The sequence below is a fragment of the Dysidea avara genome, chromosome 6 (assembly GCF_963678975.1).
Source record: "Dysidea avara chromosome 6, odDysAvar1.4, whole genome shotgun sequence".
NCBI classification, from domain to species: Eukaryota; Metazoa; Porifera; class Demospongiae; order Dictyoceratida; family Dysideidae; genus Dysidea; species Dysidea avara.
Window position 1 is genome coordinate 40,382,511 of NC_089277.1, and position 21,756 is coordinate 40,404,266.

Below are 21,756 nucleotides of genomic sequence, written 5' to 3' on the forward strand. Positions count from 1 at the left end.
GTTAGTCTCATGCCCAGCCGGGCTCGCGCTAATGCGCAATCACCGTCTGGTGACAATGCTCGAGTTTCTTGGGCCCGGAAGTGCGATCCAGCCAATTTGGGCACGAGACTACCTCTGTGTAGTGTTAAGGGTCCAACATGCTGCTAGTCCAATTTGTCATGAGCTTCAAACTGAACACTGCATGGTTAGTTATGGAATGGCTACCAACAACAGCAGAGTGTAACAACTCCATAATATCACTGAAGTTGTGTGAACATTACTATAAACAGTGGAATAAGGTGTATTGTATGTATCATCATGAACAATGGTGGTCATATTATATATCCTTGTTGTGATAATTTGATTATTACATTAGTAGCAGTACAGATAATAATTACGAGGAGGGAATATCTGATAATTTAATGTCTGATAATGTAATCAGTAAGTCACGTAGACTCTTCCTCTTATCAGTGATCACCGATAGTGGGAACCAATCCTTAGTGCTCCTAGGTACTGGCTGGTTCTTCACAATCACCTTCTACAAACACATAACACAAGTAACATTACCAATAGAGTAATACTAACCTGTAGAAGTGTCTGCACATATTGTAGGACAAATAGTCCACAATCTGAGCTGTTCTCTTGTAGTGGCACCTGGTCAAACCAACAATAACAACAACAATTTGTGGTCTAATCAAACAAATGATGGTATTACAGAATAGCTTGGTGGGAAAATCCCTACTTTGGCATGAATAAAAATACCTCTATAACATGCTTAGCTCAGTAGGGATTTTCCCACTGAGCTAAGCTGTAATACCATCATTCATCTCTTGTTTCACAACTTGGATCCCTATATATAAATTATTTTATATTAGTTAATGATGTCACATCACTGCAGGTATGGGTGGGGTGATATTGAGACAGAAGCCACCTCATGTGTAGTTTAGTATCTTAGCATTACCATATCTGCGTCTTGATACACCACTCCACCCAGGATGTGTGTGTACCTGTAATCCAGGACTTACACATTTAATGGTGTTATTCTAGTACAATGGGTTGATGTGACTAAGTAGCACAGGGACTAAATTCAGTATAAAAATGTTTAGTGCATTGATTAATTCTACCAGTACAAACCTCATTACACTATAAGTGCTACACTGATATGTAGTTAGATAAACCTAAACCAGTTGTGGTTCTGTTTTCCAGTATTGGAACAGCACCAACAAGTCAAATACACACAGAGAGGATGTATTCACTACCTGTAGTTTGCTATGTGATAATACTGTAAATGTCGAGAAGTCCTTCTCTTCTTCATTGGCATGTTTACACTTCCATTCTTCAGTTAAGTACCTAAACCAGTAATAGTGACTGACAGTAATAGTGACTGACAGTAATAGTCACTGATAGTAATAGTGACTGACAGTAATAGTGACTGACAGTAATAGTCACTATACCATATAGAGGGAAACTTTGGCAGGGGAAAACTCAGGCGAATTTGGCGATTTGCTACAAATTCACCAAAGTTTTAAGCCACCAATTACTCGTAGCGCCTGAGAATAGCATCTAGCTATAGATTAAGGTCAAATTTGACAAAGTATATTTTGTCAAATGCGATTTAGCTTGTTATTCGCCAAAGTTTACGCCTGCCAAAGTTTCCCTCTATACGGTATATTATAGCAGTATTATTTCTGACCACAACATTGATACCTTTTGATCTTTCCCATAGCATTACTACGTGGAATAGCCAATGAGTCCAGTACCAGTATACATGGCCTGAGGGTGTGATATACAAGTAGAGATCATGTGATCATGTTATGACACCTACCTCAGTGAAGTGTTCACCACCTTACTAGTGTTGTCACAGTGACCATCCTATAATAGTTATCATAACACTTTAGTACAGAGTGTCATAATATTAGAGAGGTCATATGCACTGAAGTAGTATAGCTACTAGCATAGCAGGGGCGTAGGAAGCATGGGTGCTTGGGCACCCATAAATATTTCCAATGGTGTAACAAATGGGCATCAGCACACTGTACTATATATTACTGAAAGGATCAAGATACTCTAATAGAGCAGTCAATGACTCTAACAAAGCAGTCACACTCAAGACCTATTTTTTGGTCTTCAGGTTTACCACTGGGCGCCCATAAGTATAAAAATCTTCCTACACCCCTGCATAGCTACAGGTGTAGATGACCTCCCTTGTTTCATTGTTTTTTATTTCTATGATCACTACTCAATGTAACCTTTTTAGCAGTTACCCCAATTTAATAGAATAGCATACTCCATCAAAGGAAAGATTAGTGCCAGACCTATCAATGATTAGCTACAGGTTTAGGGTTAGTGTTAGACACCCTGCCAGACATATCAATGATTAGTTACAGGTTTTAGCTATTGAATTTGTCACTTTTGTAATTGGCTTCGTCCCATTTGCAGTTAAATTACCACTTTTGTAGTGGAATTCGTCGCTTTGCAATTGAATTTTACGTGCTTGCAGTCGAATTAGGCACTATTGCATTAGAATTCGTCATGTTTGTAGGAAATTTCATCACAAGTGAACCTGGCTAAACTATGCGAAGCAGCTGAAACATTTGTTGACTAAAGGACTTGTAGCACTTAGCTATATTCAGTACTACAGCATGCTTGATAAGGATTTCTACCACCGTAGTTCACTATTGACGGATATTATGCCATTGGGTGTGCACCAGAATTTTACACCTCTGAAACACTCGATATCCAGTAATTCCTTTAGAAATGGCTTCATACAGATGTGGATATATGCCAACAGTAACTTACTGAGGAACAAATTTGCTCTATTTTGGCCCATAGAATGAACAATCAGTTATACAAAATTTCCTGTAAATGCAACTAATTCTAATACAATAGTGCCTAATTCTACTGCAAACGTGTCAAATTAAATTGCCAAGGCGACGAATTCAATTGCGGAAGTGATGAATTACAAGTATAAGGAAAAATTAGGAACTTTAAGTTTGATTAGAGATCATAGAAAAAAGCAGGGAAACAAGGGAGGTTGCCTACACCTGCAGATATACTAGTGAACATTTAATCCCTAATTCAGTCTAGTCTTGGAGATACACTAATCCCTAGTTCAGTTCAGTCTAGACTTGAACCCATGCAAAATTTGGAAGGAAAAAGTTTACCATGCTGGCCTAGTGTCATAAGCAGTACTGTTAACTTGTTTGATGTGGTATGTATGGGTACAGTAGTCATAATGTAGTCATAGTGATAAAAGTAGACAAACAAGTAGAAGGAATTTTAAGCTGGACTAGGAATTAATGGAAAACAAGTTGGTGTGTGCTACTTCTAAAAAAAAACAGGCGCTAATTATATAGCTGGAAATATATTTGAACTAATTCTTCTGTTTGTAATAATGCAATTATGCATAATTACTGTAATTTTGGATTTTGTAATCGGTGAATTATTTCATAATTCGCTAATTACATTGCTATGCATTGCTAAGGAAGCACATTTCGAACAAGCTGCTTTCAACAACTTATTATGCACAGAAGTATCTTCTCAACTGTTTTATAGTTTGTCTATAGTGATTTTTTTGGTAAATTCTCTCTACAAAACCTCAAGGCTACCCTTCATTTTTGTTTGTGTACGTAGGGACCCGCTCCTTTTCGAGTTGAAGATATGCATTTCCCAGTAGCCTAAGAGGCCTGCTATGATGTTTCTTGGTAGTTAAATACCGTATGACAACAAACATTGGTGAAACTAATATTAGGCGATTTGCTATAAAATTGCAGTTGCTGAAATTTTAATTTGGCGAAATGCTCTCACTGAAAAATTGGCGAATGGCGTAAGTACAATGCTGTACTGACTTGCTTTAAAGAATATTCTGGTCCTGCTTCCAGACGCTCACTGTATTCGAATATCTGTGCTCCAATTTCTTTCATGGCCACACCTACTTTCAGGATTATTTGCTGTCTGTAGGCATACTCGTCCATTTATCAATGGCTGCGCCCAATTCATGTCTGCAAGCTTACATGGAGCCACGCCCACTAATCGAGTACGAGTTCTAGTTTAGTCAGCAAGCCATACCCATTTCGGCATGCGTGAACCATGTTAATTTACCAGTTTCAGCAGTATCCACGAAGGTTTGTCGAAAACCTACCTCAACAACTGCTTGACCCAATGTTTGAAAATAAGACTGACAAAATTTAAATTTGGCGGTTTAGTGACGAATCGCCAATTCGCCAAATTTAGTTCACCGCCATGCTACTAAATGCTACATGAAGTTAATGCTACTAAATTTTAACAATGCTGACACAGCCATTATTAAAATTTATTAGCATTAACATCATTGCAGCCATTTCTTGGCCGCCACCTTTGATTTCACAACTTTTTTCACCCAGGCTTTATTAAAGGCCGCACTCTTTTTTTTTACAGCTTGACTGTTTTTGAGTGGATTTCACTTATTTTTGTTTTTTCAAAATCAAGGCTTTGAGGCTTACTATTTCTTCTTATTCACAGATCACAACTGCTACAGGAACAATGATGATCACAACTGCTACAGGAACAATGATGATCACAACTGCTACAGGAACAATGATGATCACAACTACAATGATGATCATAACTGCTACAGGAACAATGATGATCATAACTGCTACAGGAACAATGATGATCACAACTGCTACAGGAACAATGATGATCACAACTACAATGATGATCATAACTGCTACAGGAACAATGATGATCACAACTGCTACAGGAACAATGATGATCACAACTGCTACAGGAACAACGATGATCATAACTGCTACAGGAACAATGATGATCATAACTGCTACAGGAACAATGATGATCACAACTGCTACAGGAACAATGATGATAATAACTGCTACAGGAACAATGATGATCACAACTGCTACAGGAACAATGATGATCATAACTGCTACAGGAACAACGATGATCACAACTGCTACAGGAACAACGATGATCATAACTGCTACAGGAACAATGATGATCATAACTGCTACAGGAACAATGATGATCATAACTGCTACAGGAACAACGATGATTATAACTGCTACAGAAACAATGATGATCACAACTGCTACAGGAACAATGATGATCATAACTGCTACAGGAACAATGATGATCACAACTGCTACAGGAACAACGATGATCATAACTGCTACAGGAACAATGATGATGATCATAACTGCTACAGGAACAATGATGATCATAACTGCTACAAGAACAATGATGATCATACAAGTGATAAAGAAAATTAACTACTCATCCTGGACAGCTACCAACAAAGAGAGAAAACCATCAGTATTATTGATGATGAAAAAACAAACAGTTTAGATAAGGGTGTCCTCGGATACATGCTAGCTACCACAAACATTATTCGCTTGTTCATGCATGTATGATGGCCATAATATAAAGTTATATTATATGTACTTATTTCTACTATAGTGATTTATATGAAAGTAAAGGTATGCATGATATTTTATTTTGCAGTGACTGTTCTATTAGAGTATCTCGATTTTCCATGCAAATGTGAAAAGATGAAGTTGCTCATATTATGATGATTGGTGCGAGTCGGTCATACTAGTCTGCTCGCAGACCATCTGGGGGCGAAACTAAGCCAATATACCACTGATTGATATGAAAATGGCTCTGATTTGATGAAATAGCTACTAGACTGAGCCTCAAAGTGTTACAACAATAGTATGGTGCTAATGCTCTAATAGAACACACATTTTGCTTTCGTTGAAATCATCTAATAGAACACACATAGAATGTTCTAGAACAATCTAGATTTTCTATTGGTAGATCTAAGTTTTACTTATTGAGTAGAATTTTCATTTATAAGGTAGAAATTAAGTGGAGTGATCAGCCAAGATAGCAGTGGTTCAGTGGTTAAGGATGCAGGTGTTAAGTATGGAGGTCCTTGGTTCGAACTCTGGTAAGTTTATATATATATATATATATATATGTGTGTATGTATATATATATATATATATATCACACCTGTGGTTGAGATCAAAAGCGCCGCGCTGTGGTATATAACTGATATACCATGCTTTGTGGCTATGCTTACCATATATGGTGTAACTTCACACATTCCACGAAATCCTTATCTAAACGGTAAACAAGTCTCTAATAACAAGTGCCTAAATCAACCAACAATTATTCACCTCAGAAACTGGAACAAGTTTCGATGAACTCCTGTCTCCTTTGTGGATAACTCACTAATTGCGACCATGTGGGCGTGGCACCGTTAAAAGTGTAAAACGTCTGATCCATTAAGAATTTCTATTGATTTCCATCTCCAGGAGGTGCTGTTTCACTATAACTTACAATCTATAATTGTTTTCATCTACTAGGGTGTAGAATATAACAGTTATAACATGATTACTCGGGATATGACTAAATATGTACCACTCTGCGTGGGCAGTTCAAAGGCACCGCCAGTGCCATAATTTGTATATTGCACTGCTGCAGACCGCAGCGAGTGCATTATAACTTATAACGCACTGGTTGCGGTTTTGTAGACCACAACGAGTGCATTATAAGTTATAATGCACCCACCGCAGTGCAATATACAGATATTGCACTGGCTGCGGTTTTGTGCAGCATAGCACAAGTGCCGGTGGTGAAGACCACTACGACACCTCACCTAATAGGTGGAAAGACACTACACAGATCACTCGAATTCTTTTATAGCCTGACATGTAAAGGTCGATTGTGGGCCATAACGTCACCAATACGTATAATGTTTACAAGCAGCCAATGGCGATCGAAAAAGCCAACGCGGGTGGCCACAACTCTAGTCTACATATATATAAACGTACTTATACACCTTACTAGTCTGGTGCCATCTTAGCCCAGATTAAACTGTAGTCCACTTCGACAATGACCCAATAAAACAAATACATTCTAAATAATACTAACCTTTACGTTCGATTGTGGTAACCAGTTTTGTCATGCCACCAGATTCGAGTTTAGCCAGTGTGAATAGTAAGAATTAGACTAATATCATTTAGTAGTTAGGTTTTGTTTACTTAAACCGTCTATTTAGCTGCTTTTTTTTGCTCGAGAGAATCACTATGGCGATTAGCCTGGTGCTTAGTCTATATGGTACGCTGGCATGCTGAGCACTACATGATGAGAGTGGAACAGCGAATGCAGGTTAGTGATATAACCCATAGCGTACTAGCTTTCAATATCTCAGGTGGCTGCAGTACTGCAGGGGGAACGTTATTGCAACGTCAGGCTTGGTTACCCACAATCCATGTTAGAAACCTGGCCTTTATAAGTGTTACAGCTGTCTTGTGAGACTCTCCCCACCTATTAGGTGAATGGTACATAACAGTTATACAACGTGCACTCGTGCTCTGCCTGTATAAACGCACTTGCCTTCGGGCCTGACGGCCCTCAGGCTCGTGCGTTTATATCAGGCAGAGCACTCGTGGCCGTTGTATAACTATATAATACGCACTCTCACTCGAGCGCTGCGTGCTCTCGTGAATCGTGCATATATTTTAGTCATATCCCTCGTAAGCGTGTTATAACTATAAAAAAAAAAATATATATATATATTTGACCTTTTTAGGCACCTTTTTTTAAATCTCACACTGACTGCTCTATTAGAGTATCTTGATCCTGCGATTTTACACTTGTTTGGTTTTTGCGTTATAACTTTGTAGCTGTAAGTATGCAGCTGTTCTAACCACCGAAAGGCACTGCTACATGTATGATAACCAGTGTATGTACACACAAATTTTCAAGTGATTCCTCTACTCAATTTACCCTGTAGGCGTGACAATAAATTGATCTTGTTTTACGCGAATAATCGGTCATAACTCATGAACTGTTCATCAAATTTGCACCAACTTGGCACTAGGATTTGCCCTTAGACTCCCTTTGAGTGTGCCAAGTTTCAAGACGACGGTTAATGTGTTTGTGTTTTATAGCAATTTTTCAAAGTGTGCGAAAAGACGAAAAATAAGAATAAAAACCCAAAATTTTGGCCACTCATATCTCGGAAACGGCTGGGGCAATTTCCTTCAAATTTGGTATGTGGGGTGGCCTACTTGGCAGGCACCCCTGCAGTGAAACTGGTTCCAATCGGATGAGGAAGGTGTGAAAATCACATTTTCTTTCTTCCTGTCAATATACTCATGGTGTGGCGTGACAGCTTCTTGGGCTGCATGACACACTACCGTGTGTCTTGAAAGTATAGGAATTTAATGTCCACTAGTACAGGGTGTATATCTGCAGGTATAGACAACGTCTTTTGTTTCACCATTTTATTGCTTTGATCCCTTAAAATTCCTAATTTTCCCTTCTACTAGTTTTTATGTTTTTAGCATTGATATACACACAGGTGACTGTCCTATTAGCTGTCATGGCAACTACTTTATTACGGCATTTGTGACTGCTTTATTAAAATATTTCAACCCATTTCAAGTGAGCTACACAATAGATCAAGGGGCGTGATTGCTGATATACCATTAAGAGGCTGTGATCTGAGGGTGTCATTATCTGAATGTTCAAGAGTCTAGTTGCTGTGCTCTGATCATTTAAGGGGGCAGTTGCTATATTCTGCTTTCAGTAGTTGATTGCTGTAAAAGCACACCCGAGGGTAAATACTCCCTCCTTAGTAGTAGTAGTAGTGGAAGTGCTTCAAATACTTTTGTGGCACCTAAGGAAAAACTGTACAGTAGGGATCATGGAAATAATTGGAAATGGAAATAAAAGGAACTGAACCAAGGGAGGTGATCTACACCTTCATATAATGTTGCAATTAACAAAATTTTGCTAATTTTTAGATTCACTGAACACAAAAATGGATTTAAATAAATCCATTTTTTATTCAGATTATCCAATTTAGATTCTGAATGGCAAATTTTATTCAATTCTTGAATAGAATTTGCCATTCATTGAATTCTAAAATATGTAACGAAAGTGTTGGATACGGACAATTAATGTTTCTGAATGGTTTCTTTGTATGAAGAAGATGACCAGAAGATAAAAGGGAAGACAAAGCACTCATCTGAAATAAATGAAAGACTTATGCAATACATGAGTAATGGTGGCCGTGTGCTACTTCATTTAGCTCTAGCCTTGTGACTGTGGTTAGGCAGGCAGGCAGGCGGACTAAAATTCAGGTTTCCATATCCACACAAAAACAGCCAAGCTGTGAAAAAATGGTGCGGCCATAAAAAGCCTGGATGAAAAAAGTTGTGAAATCAAAGGTGGCTGGCAGCCAAGAAATGGCTGCAATGATGTTAACGCTAACAATGCACACAGCCATTATTAAAGTTTTTTATCATTGCAGCCACTTGGCCGCCACCTTTAATTTCACAACTTTTTTCACCCAGGCTTTATATGGCTGCACATTTTTTTCACAGTTTGGCTGCTTTTGTGTGGATTTCACTTATTTTTGTACTTTATAAGGCCCCAAAACCAGCCTATGGCTGACTTTGAGGTTTGTTTTTACTCACATTTCTTCTTTTCTATGCAGACACAATGATGATTATTGAAGACAGACTTATAAATGTATTTCATTGCATGATTTAATTCAATATTTGATAATATTATTGTAATACTCTAATAGAGCGTACATTTTTTGAGGACTTCTAATAGAACATACATAGAATGTTCTAACTAGTGCTTCTATTGGTAGATCTATGAAATTACAAATGTTTGATTATAAGTAGATTTCAACTAGAAATTTCATTTGTAAAGCAGAAATTAAGCGAGGTGAGCAGCCAAGATAGCAGTGGTTCAGTGGTTAAGGATGCAGGTGTTAGGTATGGAGGTCACTCTGGTAAGGTTTTTTTCAGACATTTTTTTGTACATTTTTTTTGCCCCATGGTGACTGCTCTATTAGAGTATCTTGATCCCGCAATTTTACATGTGTTTGGTTTTTACTTTATAACTTTGTCACTGCAACTCTATTGCTATTCAAACTATCAAAAGACACTGCTACGATGATCAGCCTATCTACACACCAATTTTCAAGTTATTTCTACACTCGGTTTATCCTGTAGCCGTGACAAAAGTTTGATTTTTTTTACGTGAATAAATGCTCATAACTCCTTGGATATTCATCAGATTCAGAGCAAACTTGATCCGTGAATCCACCATTACATGATCCTCATTTGTGCCAAAGATCAAGGCAATCAAGTTACACGTTTGCGTTTTATAGCATTTTTTGCAAAGTGTGCAAAAAGAAAAATCGAAGCCCATATCTCGCAAATGGCTGTTGTGAATTTAATCAAATTTGCTGTGTAGTATACGGGTCATTCCATGTCAAATCAACAAGGAATTTAGGGTCTCCTCTCGGATTTTGACGAAACTTGGTACGTTTGTAGTACCTGTGGTGCTTATCACTCATGCAAATTTTTAGCTCCATACATTCCATAGTTTCTGATTTATAACCACAAATATTTTGAATATTTCATGAAAATTTGGTCCATCTCTAGTTACAAAATCAACTGCAACTTTGTACTGTGTAAATATTTTTACACACAATTTTCACCGATGGAAGACTGTTGATTGACCTTTCCAGTGATCCCTAAATTATGGGATATCTACTTAATTAAGGTTCAATAGTACTTCATTGAAAACTTTAATCCTTTATATTTTGAAAAATGCTGCTTGAAATTTTTTGAATTCTTTTGTGAATAATGATTGGGTCATAGTCTATGTTTGATAAAATTTTTGTGGTGGGACCACAATGGGCTCAAGAGGTATAATAAATTATGCTGTGGTATGTGATGGAATTTGCAGTCTATTATTGCTGTATTGGAGTCTACACCTCCTATAACCACTCACAACAAGGCCATGCCAAGTTTATCTTACAGAGTGAAGGTGTCTAGGTACATTGCAACCTGTATTAATGACCACCTGTATTGGAAGACCATCTATAAGCTGCAGCTAATTTATACTTTAATTGGATCTTAATGTATAGCACCAAAGCATCAATCTTTTCTAGTAAATCCAAAAATGGTCCTTATTAGACAGGTTGACTATAAACGAGATCATCATGCGTCCATAAACACATTAATGTTGTACCATCTCTTCAGTTATACCTTATTTATTTTATTAAGTAAAATCTCGCCGTTATGCACTTACATACATATCCCCACTCTACACTATTCAAGTTACGTACATGGCTGCATAGGTACAACAGACCTCCTCAAAAAGGATATCTGGGCACCTTGATAGCCTCATGATCTTACTTTATAATTGTACGTACATTTTGGACCCAAGATAAGTCTGTGGTTTCTCAAAAATGAGCACTTCATCAATGGTCCAGGGAACACTATATACGGTAGATGCATTATTTGTACCTATATTATTAACACTTGTTTGCACCTCAATGTGTGATTTGTAGTACTTTAATTACTAAAATTAATGGTTTTTAAAAGTATTTTGCGTTCACGTTTTGAAGATCTTTACAGGTAAATGTTAAATATGTGGTCATCACGTTTAGTTCCTACGTGAGTATGTGTATGAATTTATGACTTGATCTTCAAAGTGGTCGTGAATGTAAAGTAATTTAGTAGTTAATTTCACACATTGAGGTGTGTAGTGCATGTATATAGTAAAACCCCTCCATCCCTAGGACCATAATCAAGTGCTCATATTACAGAAGCCACAGAAGTATCTTGGTCTAAATGTACGTGCACTGCTAGAGTGGGAGTACAGTGTATAAACAGGTGTCCTGGTTATCAAGGTGTCCAGGTATCCCTTCTGAGGAGTTCTGTTGTTTGTACCTATGCAGCCACGTACGGAACTTAAATATGGCTAAGTCCACTACAGTGGGATTCAACTTAATTAAGAAGGTACTTGTGAAGAGATGGTACAACATTTACATGATGCTTATGGACACATGGTGGTCAGATCTGTAATGTATAGTCAACCTGTCTAATAAGGACCATTTTTGGATTAGCTAGAAAGGGTTGATACTTTGGTGCTATACATTAAAGAAGTATAACTTAACTGCAGCACATAGATGGCCTTTCAATACAGGTGGTCATTAATACAGGTTGCAATGTACCTAGACACCTTCACTCTATAAGATAAACTTGGCATGGCCTTGTTGTGAGTGGTTATTGGAGGTGTAGACTCCAATACAGCAATAATAGACTGCAAATTCCACCACATACAGCAACATAATTCATTATATCTCTTGAGCCCATTGTGGTCCCACCACAAAAATGTTATCAAACATAGACTATGAGCCAATCATTATTCACAAAAGAATTCGAAAAATTTCAAGCAGCATTTTTCAAAATATAAAGGATTAAAGTTTTCAATGAAGTACTATTGAACCTTAATTACGTAGATATCCCATAATTTAGGGATCACTGGAAAGTTCAATCAACAGTCTTCCATCAGTGAAAATTGTGTGTAAAAATATTTACACAGTGCAAAGTTGCAGTCAATTTTATAACTAGAGATGGACCAAATTTTCATGAAATATTCAAAATATTTGTGGTCATAAATCAGACACTATGGAATGTATGGAGCTAAAAATTTGCATGAGTGATAAGCACCACAGGTACTACAAACGTACCAAGTTTCGTCAAAATCCGAGAGGTGACCCTAAATTCCTTGTTGATTTGACATGGAATGACCCATACCCTACCTGGCGGACAGCTATAATGCAAAAATGGTGTGCTTTGAAAAAGGAGTCATGGAGATATGCATGTGTGAAAAAGCTGTTTTCTTTTTTCCTGTCAATATACTCACGGTGTGGTGCTGGCTTTCTTGGCTGCACAACACACTACCGTGTGTCTTGATCTGGCCCGTAAAAATGATTTTGTTGCATAAGTGGAAAATTTGGGGGGGGGGGGGGGGGGGGGGGATGACTTGTTCATTTCACTGTTAGACATCACTTTGTTGAACTCTTGATTATTATATGTAAAGCAGGTTTCTGGTCAATATTGCTGACAATACTTACTACTAAATCGTATAAATTACACAGCATACTAACTTGACATGATTGGCTACTATCCAGCTCCATTGTATCTGGAAGGTTAGAGGTGTGGCTACCCTCTGAATCAAACTTGGAAGTGTGGCTGCAGTCTGCAGAAGGACTGTCCAATAATACATCAGATATTACTGAGGGAGCATTAGGACTGTCACCATGGGAAGCCTTAGGTGTTAGCAGTGATATGGTTTTGTTGCATGAGCTACGAGTTGGTTCAAACTGGCCAGGACAGCAGATGACAGCTACATACCAGTGGGAACTACAGGAGATATGGAGTAGAAAGGGTACATGGTTAAGTATACTCACCTCTGACACACTGGTAGGATGACCAACTCTTTAGAGAACAAGTCAACATTCTTAGTCCAGTTCTTCACACGAGAGTGAAGCTCCTCTGCACTATAATGTAGTATTTACCATACATGAGTATCAACTACCACTGAGGAGTGTACAATGCTTACAGCTGTAGTGTACACAAGCAGTCATTGTAGACTTAAGCTTTATAAAGAGATGTCAAGAGGTGTATAAACTACTAGTACTGTTGATTTAGAACCTAGACAGGTGTCCTTTATAAAGAGGTGTCCTTAGTTAAGAGGTGTATAAACTACTAGTAGTGTTGATTTGGGACCTAGACAAGTGTCCTTTATAAAGAGGTGTCCTTAGTTAAGAGGTGTATTATGTGTATGTTAGATACCCACTGGAGGTTTTTTAGTAGGGTTGACAACCCGAGGGCGCGGTTTGGTCACTAATTAATGCCCACTGAGGTGCCAAACCAAGCACGAGGGTCTCAACCTACTAAAAAACGACAGTGGGTATCTAACCTATTTAGAAAGTAGCTCGTTACCAGCACTGACAAAAGAAGCACAGAGTCATGCTAGGTAAGGTCCTTTACAGCGTGTTTGCTTGTGCCGCCGGCTTAGTGGCCAGGTAAGTGTTGTTTTAGTAGCTGTTATTTAGGTCCAAGGCTTGTTTACTAGCTAATACAAGCTGGCCACGAAGCGACAAGCTTTATTATAACTGACCATGAAGCGACAAGCTTTATAACATCTGGCCACGAAACGACAAGCTTTATTACAACTGGCCACGGAGCGATAAGCTTTTATTACAACGCGACAAACTGTATTACAACTGGCCATGAAGCGACAAGCTTTATTATAACTGACCACGAAGCGACAAGCTTTATAACATCTGGCCACAAAGCGACAAGCTTTATTACAACTGGCCATGAAGCGATAAGCTTTATTACAACGCGACAAACTGTATTACAACTGGCCATGAAGCGACAAGCTTTATAACAACTGATGCCACGAAGCGACAAGCTTTATTAGCTACAACGCGACAAGCTGTATTACAACTGGCCACGAAGCGACAAGCTTTATTACAACACTACAAGCTGTATTACAACTGGCTACGAAGTGACAAGCTTTATAACAACTGGCCACGAAGCGACAAGCTTTATAACAACTGGCCACGAAGCAACAAGCTTTATAACAACTGGCCACGAAGCGACAAGCTTTATAACAACTGGCCACAAAGTGACAAGCTTTATAACAACTGGCCACGAAGTGACAAGCTTTATAACAGCTGGCCACGAAGCTACAGGCTTTATAACTGGCCACAGAGTGACAAATGTTACAAACAGGTGCAATAGCATAGCTGAAGTGTGTTGATGGTCTAATGGCGACAGTGCTGACAAGCAGACGAACGCAAATGTGCTTGCTGCAAATGTGCTTGCTGTAAACTCGCGTAGTTTCACTGATGGCTAGCTAGTTGTGAATGTGAACATTGTTGGGGGTAACTGTGATATGCATCGAGCAGCTGGCTCTTTTGGTTGATGGCTAGATTGGTCAAGTGTTGGTATGGCTGATGAAGGTAAAAACCCAAATCTCACTAACCATACAACCACTAATTAAATCAGTGACATAGAAAACTCTTTGAAGTGTTGTTGAATTTACCATAACAGTCTCACGTGACAAGAGGTCTCTAAATGAAACTTAGAGTCCTCACCTCAGGTCTCTAAGTGGTATTAATAACCTCATTAATTGTGTCAACATCAAAGAGAATTATTCATGCTGCTTTCTAATGTTAATTTGACACCTTGTTCTATTATTATACAGTATGGCAGTGCTGTATAGTAGGGACCCCCAAGGGTGCTAGCCAAAACATTGCTGAAGGTTGGGTGATACAAAGGCTGTAGCACATGTTGCTGTCAGACCTTCAGTGCTGGTCACTGTAAAGCTCTAATAATAATAATAATATACTGGTATGGTAGGAATCCATATTGCCTCGTTCTAGAAAACTTATTTGATACCAAAAACAGAAATCTATTATTTCATGTTGCAGTTACTCACTTAACACGAGTGTGTTAACATACTGTATGAATTTGTCAATTAGTTATTCGGTCTGCTTATACTAGCAAATAAGCCATTTCCCTGTACAATACTACACAAATGCACAAATTTATCAGAACACATGTAGTGTAGCACACCAGCTGGATGCAGTACTACTGTGGTTTATAACACAGCTGGTAAGTCTTTACAAATGTTTATAGAACTTTACATGGGCGAGATCAAAGGAAAAAGTGTGCGATGAATGTCTACCATGCCAAACTATGGTGAACTACGCGTGAGTTACTTTGTTAAACTGGTTTGTGTGTGTTCAGGCTGCTAATAGTTCGCGCAATGCATGTTAATTACGAGTTCTACTGTATGGTGAAGCTACACGAGTAGAAAGTTCCATAAATCATTTAAAGCATAGCCTTGCTCGTGCTTTATGAAAAATAAAATACTCTGCGCTTGGCCTCGATGCTAGCCGAGTGCTTTATTAGCATCTTGGCCGCGCACCTCGTACTTTATTTTTCATATAGCACTCGTGGCTATGCTTTAACACATACATATAGTTACAAGCATAAGAAAATTTAGGAATTTTAAACTAGAGTAGGGACAACGTAGTAGTACCAAGTACTGAAACAAGCTGGATTGGAGTAGTATGAAATGTCCAATTGCTGTAAAACAATAAGAAGCAAATATCCCTACTGTGCTATGGAGATCGAAACGCACAATAGGGATATTTGCTTCTTATTTTTTTACAGCAATTGGACATTACATACTACTCCAATCCAGCTTGTTTCAATACTTTTAATTGTGGTGCTACGTTGTCCCTACTCTAGTATAAAATTCCTAATTTTTCTTATACTTGTTTGTGAACTTTTTCTACAAATTAATAGAATTTAAAAAAAAAATTATTCGATGAATTTTCTAATGCCTGCCTACCTACCTGCCTGACGCCTTCAGTCAAGCATAGCAGAAAACTGGCTATAGCTACAGCCATAATTCTTTCACAGAAACATTTCTATTCAATGAAGAAAAAACCTTCGTTATATTGATAAACATATGTACAATGTTTGCGCTATTGTCTTACCTTTTATCCTTCTTTACCATGGCCATCAGTCAAGGTTCTACTGCTGATAGTGTCAATAGACTACAGTAGGGCTTCCATCTACAGGTGTATCAAACTATTCGAATATACGTGGTTAGTTTAGAATTGCACCAAACCATTTGAACATACGTGGCTTGGTGGCTTTCGAAGTCGGTAGTTGATATCGATCAGTGAGAGCAACTCGTGGCAAATTATCTACGTGTAAGTCAATAAATATAGTTTAGTTACAGTGTTAAAACCGAGTCAGGTCATCCAGGTCCCGCTTTACAGATTATCTGGGTCTGACCCGGATTGGATCACATGTAGCAATGTGGATGTGTATTAACACGTCATAGTGTAACCCTGTTTCATTTGTGAGCCACGCCTACTTATTTAAATTACTGCCTGTAGGCATATGGTAGCCATGCCCATTTATCAGTCTGTAGGTATGCACGAATCCTCATCTGTTATTGCCTGCAGCCTTATGTAGAGCCATGCCCACTAATCAGTTGTTATTGTATGAGTCATAATCTATTATATAAAGCTGTCTGTCTATCTGTCCGTCTGCTTCATTACGCCGCTAACTCAACAACCAAAGCACATATTGACACGGGACTTTAACGAAATTAAGCGCTCATCATCTGGCAACTCCAAGTTTGTTGTTACAAATTGCTATATGTTTCCGTTTGCTCTCTATAAAGCATTGAAGTCGTTGGTGTAGAAGAAATTTGACCTAAATTCCTGTCAAAACCACGAACAAACAGCCAAAGCATTAGCACATAGAACTGTTAACCCAAAGGTCCAAGGTTAGATTCCTGCCCATGACAACCTTTTTTCCCTTCTCAGTGCCTTTTTGTGACACACTTTTTCATATGTCAGCTATTGACAGCAATTATTCGGCAATCTGTACACGTATCGACACGATTTACATGCGAAATGAAATGCTCACCATCTGGTTACGTTGCAAAGTTTATTGCAAGCTTCTACGTGTGTTTCTTCGTCTGCTACAGCACGTTGAAGGCCATGATGTAAAGAAATTTCAGCTACATTCCATTGCCAACCACGTGATAAACAACTCAGCCTCCCTGAAGTTGTTGTGGTTACTGCTGTGTAGGGTGTGGGTTTGAATCCCGCCAGTGACAACAACTCTTTTTTCATTTTATACACCTTTTTGGTAAATACTTTTTCTAACTCTTTTTCTCATAGTAAGTTCATACTATCCTGGTATTGCTACACCACATATGGACTGTTGGAAAAATATACAGTAGCACATTTGATAAGTATAGGGCAGGCATGGGCAGGCCAGTTAGGTGCACCTGTGTATCAAGTTAATTTTGCTCAAACCTTCAGTTGCTTGCAGTATAGCTACAACTGCTTTAAACACTGTTGACCACGTTATTACAGTGCCTGCATGAGAGAAGAGTACCATATAATTTGCACATGTAACTATCAGGCTTGCATGATGGTGAAATAAGGTTCATGATATCACCATGCATGCTACTCAGTATGATCTTTAATGCTTCATTCCTAAAGCACTGATTCATGTTATTGTGGTTAATGTGAAAATGTGAAATGGTCCTGCACGTACATCAGAATTAGTGTTCGCCAATTTCCATTCTTCAGCAATTTGCCAAATTTAATGACCGCCAAATGTACCACGCATATAAAGGATGATATTGAAGCCAAGTTACCAGGTATAGTTACAACGTATATAAAGATTATTTCTACTCAACCTTCAAAACCAGCCGAAATTTCAAAACCCACATAAACGATTTTATTCCACTGCGTTATACCCATACCTGTTAGTTTTAGCTCGATATCTTCTTCCTGAATCACACAAATGATCAATCTTCATTTGTCGCCCAATATCACCTGTACTTGAAAACATTAGAGTCCCCCAAATAGAGGTTGCCATATTTTACTCTGACATCATTATGGAAAAGGCTTATAAAGGCTATAGGGTTTGATTGGCATTATTTCTTGTCAGGAACACTACAGGTTTTTGCAATTGAATTCGTTATCTTTGCAGTAGGCCTTTTCGTTTAAGGCAGTGGAATGCTGTGTGACAAATTGGTCTATGACGTGGCTTCAGGAGTGCGATTTTGCCTACAATGACTAATACACTACCAATTGAGTTTATACCAGTGCAGCTGCCATATATATCGCTAACAATTTTGTATGAATGGGTGGCGAGTGGTGGATTGTTACTTGAAGTGCTAATTCATGAGCAATTAGTGAGATTATCAAGTTGAAGCCATCTTAGCTTCCATGTTATATAAGTATATGTTAAAGCATAGCCGCGAGTGCTATATGAAAAATAAAGTACGAGGCGCGCGGCCGAGTACTTTATTTTTCATATAGCACGAGCAAGGCTATGCTTTAAATGATTTATGGAACTTTCTACTCGTGTAGCTTCACCATACACTAGAACTCGTAATTAACACGCATTGCATGAACTATTAGCAGCCTGAACACACACAAACCAGTTTAACAAAGTAACTCACGCATAGTTCACCATAATTTGGCATGGAAGACGTTCATCGCGTATTTTGGCAGGTTCTGCTCGCAACCCACAATCGATTCTATTGTGAGCCACATGGCAAAATATTTCCGTGATATCTCCAGGACTTGTCCGTTTACATTAACAAACGTAACAGCAACGTTACCTTCTCCCACCCATCATCGAAGCATTTAGGTATGTCTATAAAAGTAATCCGGTGGTAGAAATCGTATTGGCTGGGGTGATTGATCACTCAGCGCGGCGAGGCTATCAGCCTTCACGGGCGTGGGTGATTAGTCATACTGGCATGAGCCCCGTAGGCTATTAGCCTACACTAAGGCACGTGGGCAACTGTGCTTTATTGCCCAAAAAGAGTGCTTAATTGAACGAATAAAGCACTCTTTGCGGTGCAATAAAGCACTCTTTGTGGTCGATGAAGCAGTTGGCCGGCTGAGGGTGTACTTTATGAAATTTAAAGTACACTTTTCCCTTTGATCTTGCCCACGTAAAGTTCTATAAATGCTAGTCCTGTATCATTCACTGAAATAGTATGAAAGGAGAGTACTGTATACAGGTAGGCCAGCAACGTAGCCTAGATCAACAGCATGGCACTCACAAGCTATCCAAAAGCTACAATAGCATCAGATAAATTCCCAACAGTGTGTAGATTCCTAGCATCAATGCCTACCTTCTTTAGTCTCTCTAGTACACTGGTTTCTCTGTACAATAACTACCATCAAAGTTTGGGAACAGTCGAATGGCACCTTCATCATTGCTCCAAGTATGTCAATCACTATTAGACCACTATTTTCTGTTGTTGCCATTCTTGAATGACTGCTAGTGGCAATAATGGTGGTGAACCATCATTAGCACTAGTATTATCACCAGTAGCTTTGTTAACTACAGTGCTAAATGAAGTGATTAAGTACATGAACAGCTGTTTATACAATTTCTGTAACTCGAAGATGGGTTGTTGAAACGCAATGAAACAAAGCTCTCCTGAGAGAGGAAGACCACATCTAACACCTAAAGAAACTTGGGATGCATATACGGAAGTATGAAAAAAGTTGCAGCTTTTAAAAATATATATTAAAAAAAAAATAAATAAATAATTTTCTTTGATTATTGAGTTGTGACTTTTTTTACTCTTCTGTCAGCCGTCACATTAAACCTTGTACCGTGGTTTTATATTACTTGGACTAATATATAAAACGGTACCCGGAAAGGCGAGCCTATTCTTTGCTTGTTTTGCTGTTTTCCTGTTCCCTTGATAGGTATTAATTAGAATGACGAAGTACAGAAATGGTAAGAAGAGACGCCCTGGCCCGTACGATGCGACAAAGAAAGCCACAAATGAAGAAAAGTCATCAGAAGGTTCTACTGATCAGTTATCTGAGAGTGAATGTGCAATTTGTAAGTCAGAATCGGATGCATGTCTTGTTCAATGTGAAAATGTAACCTGTGGCTCTGTTGTGACTGCCAATCTATTTCTCCAAATATGCTAAAGGCAACTAAGCAATTCCAATCCCTTCATTGGTTTTGCAAGTCCTGTGAGCCTAGCATTCCAGAGCTACTCAAACCAGAGTCTGTTTCATTGCAAAGTATCGATAAAGGTGTAGAGCACAGGCTACAGACCATGGAAAATCACCTAGCTGAGCTAACAAATAATATGAAGAAGTTGTCTTCACACTGGGGAGAAAAACCAACTGTCCCCCATGCTGCTGCACCTGTGGCTGAAACTTTTAGCAGCTCCTCAAGCCAATTTGCACTTAAAATTGTTGATGAATACAAAGATCGTGAACACCGAAAGCTGAACCTTATATTTCATAAAGTTCCTGAATCAGAGCATACGGAACCTGCAAAACGTGATCATGATAAAAAATTTGTTCTCTCCATGGCTGAAGAATTAGGTGTTGATGAGCTGGAGGTAGTCAATACCACCCGTATAGGCCATGTTAAAGAATCTGGAGAGCGCCTACTAAAAGTTGAAGTTAAAAATGTCTCTTCTAAAAAGAACATTTTGTCAAAGGCCAAACTTCTCCGTCAAGCTAAAAATGAAACATATCATAGAATTTACATCACACCAGATCTTTCATATCAGGAAAGATCACACCAGAAGAGTCTCAGAACAGAGTTGCACAGACGCAGAGGTGCAGGGGAACCAAACCTACGCATTCGCAAAGGTCAGATCATCTCATTTAAATCCAACCCTATGAACGTAGTTAGTCACACTTCGTCAGCTGCATCTGTTAATAATGGGTAGCCAATACCGTTTTTCTAGGAGTAAAACTTTTGTATCTGTAAAGCCTAAATGTAGTCCTGTACTTATTAACAAGTCAAACAGTTCTCCACTCAAGTTATTAATTTTAAATTGTCAAAGTGTTCTTGCAAAGAAACCAAGCTTCCTAAACCTAATCAATGAAAATGACCCTGATTTAATAGCTGGCACGGAATCTTGGCTGTCTGAAACTGTTCATAACAATGAAATCTTTCCTTCCACATACTTTGTATACAGACGGGATAGAGCTGATGGGTATGGTGGAGTTTTTCTGGCATGTAAATCTAATTTTATCAGTGAAGAGATTGCACTGTCAACTTCATGTGAAATTGTAACCTGTCGAATGCCCAATCAGTAATTTTGATTTCTGTGTATAGACCACCTAACTCTAATTATCAGTATCTGAATGATCTCTGCTCTGTTATCAACTCCATTATTACCTCAAATCCTAATGATATTATTTGGTTGGCAGGGGACTTGAACCTACCAAACATAGACTGGAACCTTAACTGTGTAAATGGAAACAACTATCCAACTCAACTATGTGAAACACTTATTGATACTTTGGCGGATCATAACTTGACTCAACTTGTA

At 38.5% G+C, this 21,756-nt stretch overlaps 1 protein-coding gene across 1 annotated transcript in view; it reads right to left on the minus strand.

Moving 5' to 3' along the window:
- Positions 1-311: 311 nt before the first annotated feature.
- LOC136257236 (sentrin-specific protease 7-like) overlaps positions 312-21,756 on the minus strand; it is a 60,370-nt gene continuing 38,925 nt past the window's right edge. Inside the window, exons 18-24 of the mRNA XM_066050313.1 lie at positions 13,277-13,366; positions 12,974-13,229; positions 1,805-1,851; positions 1,687-1,752; positions 1,239-1,329; positions 565-633; positions 312-517 (exon numbers count right to left, since the gene is read on the minus strand). Coding sequence (XP_065906385.1) covers positions 374-517; positions 565-633; positions 1,239-1,329; positions 1,687-1,752; positions 1,805-1,851; positions 12,974-13,229; positions 13,277-13,366 — 763 coding nt within the window. The 3' untranslated portion in view covers positions 312-373. The remainder of the gene's footprint in view (positions 518-564; positions 634-1,238; positions 1,330-1,686; positions 1,753-1,804; positions 1,852-12,973; positions 13,230-13,276; positions 13,367-21,756) is intronic.